At 33.9% G+C, this 4774-nt stretch overlaps 1 protein-coding gene across 1 annotated transcript; it reads left to right on the forward strand.

Annotated features, from left to right (window-relative positions):
- Positions 1–24: 24 nt before the first annotated feature.
- LOC112458639 (facilitated trehalose transporter Tret1-like) lies at positions 25–4328 on the forward strand (the record flags this gene model as incomplete). The annotated part of the gene is made up of 4 exons (XM_025022378.1): positions 25–201; positions 540–812; positions 1680–1988; positions 3780–4328. Coding segments are annotated over 4 exons (1182 nt in total), but the record flags the coding sequence as incomplete, so codon positions are not given.
- Positions 4329–4774: the final 446 nt, after the last annotated feature.

The raw sequence follows: 4774 nt of genomic DNA on the forward strand, positions 1-4774 counted from the left end.
GAAAAGTTGATTTTTTTCTGTTTCTATAGATGGGGCCGTAAACGAACATTGCTATCTTCTATGGTGCCGTTTATAATTGGGTGGACACTCGTCGCCACTGCACATCACATCGCACAGCTTTATGTCGCTAGATTTATATTTGGATTGAATATAGCTATCACGTTTACAATCCTTCCTATGTATTGTGGGGAAATCGCTGAGGTATTTTGAATGAGTGTACAAACATTTTTACGCATAGTATTTAAGGTATCGTGTTTTTTTGTTTCTTTTTGTGTAAAATATGTCCTTTATTTGGTACTTAATTTAATGTATATAAATTATTGTATCGTCTAATCAATTTGTTCATAAATATTTTTTGCTGGGTTTTCAAACGATTTAAGAAAGATTTATCTTGTTTCGTAGGATCCACGAAAATAACTGGAATAAATAATGATACTATTTCAAGTCTTTGTTTGTTAAGAAATATTAAAATAATTATATTGTTCGTTATATAATAACGAACTAACAGTTGATATATAACGATTGTTATATCTTTTCAGACGCCTATCAGGGGAGCGTTAGGCTCTTTTCTCCCGCTCTTTGAATCGATCGGTATCCTATATTCCTATTCTATTGGGCCATTCGTTAGCTACGTGGTCTTGTGGATCCTATGTGCCATCCTGCCGGTGATCTTTTTCGTCTGCTTCATAATGATGCCGGAATCTCCGTACTACCTCCTCAGTCAAGGCCACAGAGATGAGGCAATCGTATCTCTAGCGAAGCTCCGAAGTAAACCCGAAGCAGCTGTCGAGAAGGAGGCCGATGAAATACAGGTAAGTCAGCAAAGTAATAATTAATAACTATATTTTTTTCTTATAAAACCTCTGCTCTAAAAAAATCCCAAAATTTTAAAATTCTTAGTAGTAAAGAAACATAATTCAACTCTTAGTTGAACTTCTACAAATTCTTTGTTAAGAATAAATATATTTTGTAGTTTGGCAATAAGAGTCAAGCGCATTTGTTCTTGCACAATCTCTATCATTACAATTAAATATATAAAGACTCGCGTACGTTTCGACCCTCTCTTTGGGTCATCTTTGTTAAGAAATTCTAGTTGTTGGAATATTTAGTTTTCTGAAAAACTCTGTCCGGAAAATATATGATCGATATAAACTATTCTAATAAATTTCTAATTGCAACGTGTCTGTTTATAGTATCGTTGATATCTCGAGCGACTGCACTCTTACGAACATGTACTCGATCGTTGATAATCACATCCGAGTACATATTGTCCGTCAGATCACGTTAGACAAACGAGGTCGCGGCTAAGGCCGTTCCTAGTTGATCTTAAACAACAATGAGGGATAGTTATAATTGACGTGCAAAGTCTCGCAGAACTGCAGGTTGCACGCAACTATATATTACACGAGAAAAAATAGCTATTGCTTCAGCGTTGGAACAGTCACAAAATAAAATATTATTGCAAAAGAAATTAACATTGAATACAATTTTGAGGAATTACAAGACCCGACTATAAATGGACAGCAAATTTGCTTCAGTGTTAATTAAAAGTTTATTTTTTAATAATAATTTGGTCGTTTTATTATCCTATTTATTTCAGAATATTTTAGGCAAATTGTTACGCACTCCATTTTTTATATTTATTGCTTAATAAATTCGTTTCGCTTTCGATTTTTCAGGTGATACTTGACGAGGCTTTCAAGAATCAAGCCAGTATCTTGGAACTGTTCAAAGTGAAAGCGAACTTCAAGGCGTTGGTCTACACATGTCTCATGGTTTCCTTCCAGCAATTTACCGGTATCACCGTGGTGCAGTACTACATGCAAAATATCTTTATAGCTGCTGGAGGTCTCGTCCCAATGGAGATAGCGCCGATTGTCATTGGAGTCGTGCAGGTGTTAGCGTCAATAGTGACACCCGTGGTTGTTGATAGGTCAGGTAGAAAGATACTTCTCGTTTTCTCCGGCATTGGAGAGACAATCAGTTTGGTGAGTAATTGCTTCTGTTTTTAGATTTGAAATTGATCAACAATGAATTAGAATAATTATACTCATGAAAATAAGAATAAATTGATTTGATTTTAATCTGGGATGTAATTTAACTTAATTATGAGAACCTCGTTATATTATATCTTATTTTGTTATTGATACTGCGTACATATTGCCTCATTGACAAAGATAATTATCAGTAGAAATCAATTATATTTAAAGTTTTACTTTAAATATAGGCACAACAACTGCCATGGTAGTATTCAATTTAGATATTTAGAAGAAATATACAAGAGAGAATATCGTATATAAAGAAATATTAGAAATATATTACTATAGAAAGTATACGCTTGTTCCATCATGTCGAGCCTTATATTTCTAAGAAACTAGTTGCAATTATTTATAAAACATTGCATAACCGATAAAGTTAATAATATACTAATTATACAATGTACACTTAGTTTTAAAGCATGATAGTTTGAAACGAATTAATATCTATGTGACTTAGTGTTTAATATGTCTTGCATTGAAGCTTTTGTAATGTTCTCGTACTATTTTTTTGTTTGATAAACAGCAAATTGATTATCAAATTTTAATTAAATTTTAGATTAGATATTTAATATTACTATAAAAAATTGTAATTTTTATTAAATTCTTTATTTAAATTTGATTAAACAGAAGCTTATTTTGCAAGCATCGTAATCGTGGCGTTAATGAGATAAATTAGAGAAGAATTAAATTTTGTAATGTATATTAATCTAATACTGACTCTACTAGTTATATTCTATAAATATTTTTTTGACAATAACTTGTACATATTTAGCGTGAATTTTCGCGTGCCGATTAATTCTCATATTCACTGATAGCATGCTGATCGTTAAATGCATTTTCTGGTCGTGCGTTTACGATCGGCACTCATAATTACACTTGCTACTAATGCCGCAAATTACGGCATTTAATGACTCCTTATTTTATCACTTATCTCACCTTCGAGGAAATCATTCTCGACGCAAACGACTTAATTACCTGACAAAGAGGATCGAGTCACGATTTTCTCTGTAAATCGGATAAAGATAAACGCGCGACACGGTAAAGTCCTCGTCTTCGATAATGTCTGCCTGATGTAGGAAATGTAATAACAGCGAATCACGCGGATGTACATTGCAATGCGAGACGAGGAAGGTAGAGCATAATTATACGTACGGGTCATTATTACGTTTTCCGATTGAATGCGATGGAATACATCGGACCGTGAACGATTACATAATTTGTGCGCGACAGTAGGCAGACGCGCGACGATAACACACGCAGAAACGAGTTGAAAAAATTCTTTCGTTTAGGATCTTTTGAAACCCGAAGTGTTTTTTTTGTTGTTATTAGGTACTTTGGAAGATATCTTTGTATACTCTGGGAGTTTAATGATTTTAACAATTGTGAGAATACACTGAATTTCTTGTTATGCAAATTTTGATTTTAAGTGCAAAAGTCTTTCACTAAGCTGTTAAAGGTTGGAGGATGAAATTTAAACCAATACCATGAGTTACATTTATTTTGTTATTTTTAACTACCATGTGCGTCAAAATTTATTAATTTGAAACAAAATAGGATTATTTCAACTCCATTGGTTTAGTCAAATTAACATTGTTTTAATTAAATTAACTACATATTGAGTAGGAGCAGTGGCGACCTATGGAATAGTTAAAAATTACTCAAAATTGAGTTCAATTTAACCCTATGAATTTAACAGTGTTTATTACGAGTTTGTCGTGTAAGCAGGCATTTATTTTGTAGTTTGCCCTGGGCTTATATTTCTACCTGAAGGAAGTACAGCACGCGGACGACGTGGTAAAGCAGATATCCTGGTTGCCGGTGGTCTCACTCATCATCTTCATTATCACATTCAGCGTAGGCTGGGGTGCAATTCCATGGGCAATGACGGGCGAGATGTTCGCCTCGAACGTAAAGGCTAATGCTTCCAGTATAACGGTTTTCGTCTGCTGGTTTTTGGCCTTTGTCACCACCAAGTTCTCTAGCAATCTCGATAAGGCATTCCATGGCATGTATGCGACCTTTTGGATGTTCGCAGGATTCTGCTTCCTTAGTATCTTTTTCACGGTATTGTTCTTGCCCGAAACGAAAGGCAAGACACTTCAACAAATTCAGGACGAACTCAATGGAGTGACTATAAATGTCGAGAAAGGAACGAAGACGTGAATAGGAAACATTCGCGTCCGATTATCCTGACGAATGGTGTACGCTAAACACCTGATGAATTTGCGAAACACTTAAAAAGAAATTGTATATTTATAAAAAATACGTGGCATAAAGTTTTATAACATATCTAGAGATTTGATATTATTTACTGCGGAGAAGAATGAAGCAGAGTAACTCGACAATCACGTATTATCGCGCGTGCAACGACATCAAGAGAAAATAGTGAGATAGTCTCACCGCTGTAGTGATAGTTCCACGCAATGACGACGGTCCACGAATGCGAAATTAGAATTTTAATTGAAGAGAATCTCCGCAAGTCTTCTTTTGTTTTTAATAATTATACTGGCTCACTGAGAAAGATAATTAATAGCAGAAATTAATAATAATAGCGTCAATAATAATAATAATTGCGTCAAATAGAGGTACAAGAATTAATAGTATTTAATTTAGGAAAAATATATAGGTATATATTACAGAAAAATATTAAGATTATATTATGAACTAGTATTTATAAATACGAGGGTAGTCTGAAAAAAATACTGTTTGAGGCTCAAAATTTTTCAGACTACCCA

This window comes from Temnothorax curvispinosus, unplaced genomic scaffold (assembly GCF_003070985.1).
Source record: "Temnothorax curvispinosus isolate PA1 unplaced genomic scaffold, ASM307098v1 QBEX01009050.1, whole genome shotgun sequence".
NCBI classification, from domain to species: Eukaryota; Metazoa; Arthropoda; class Insecta; order Hymenoptera; family Formicidae; genus Temnothorax; species Temnothorax curvispinosus.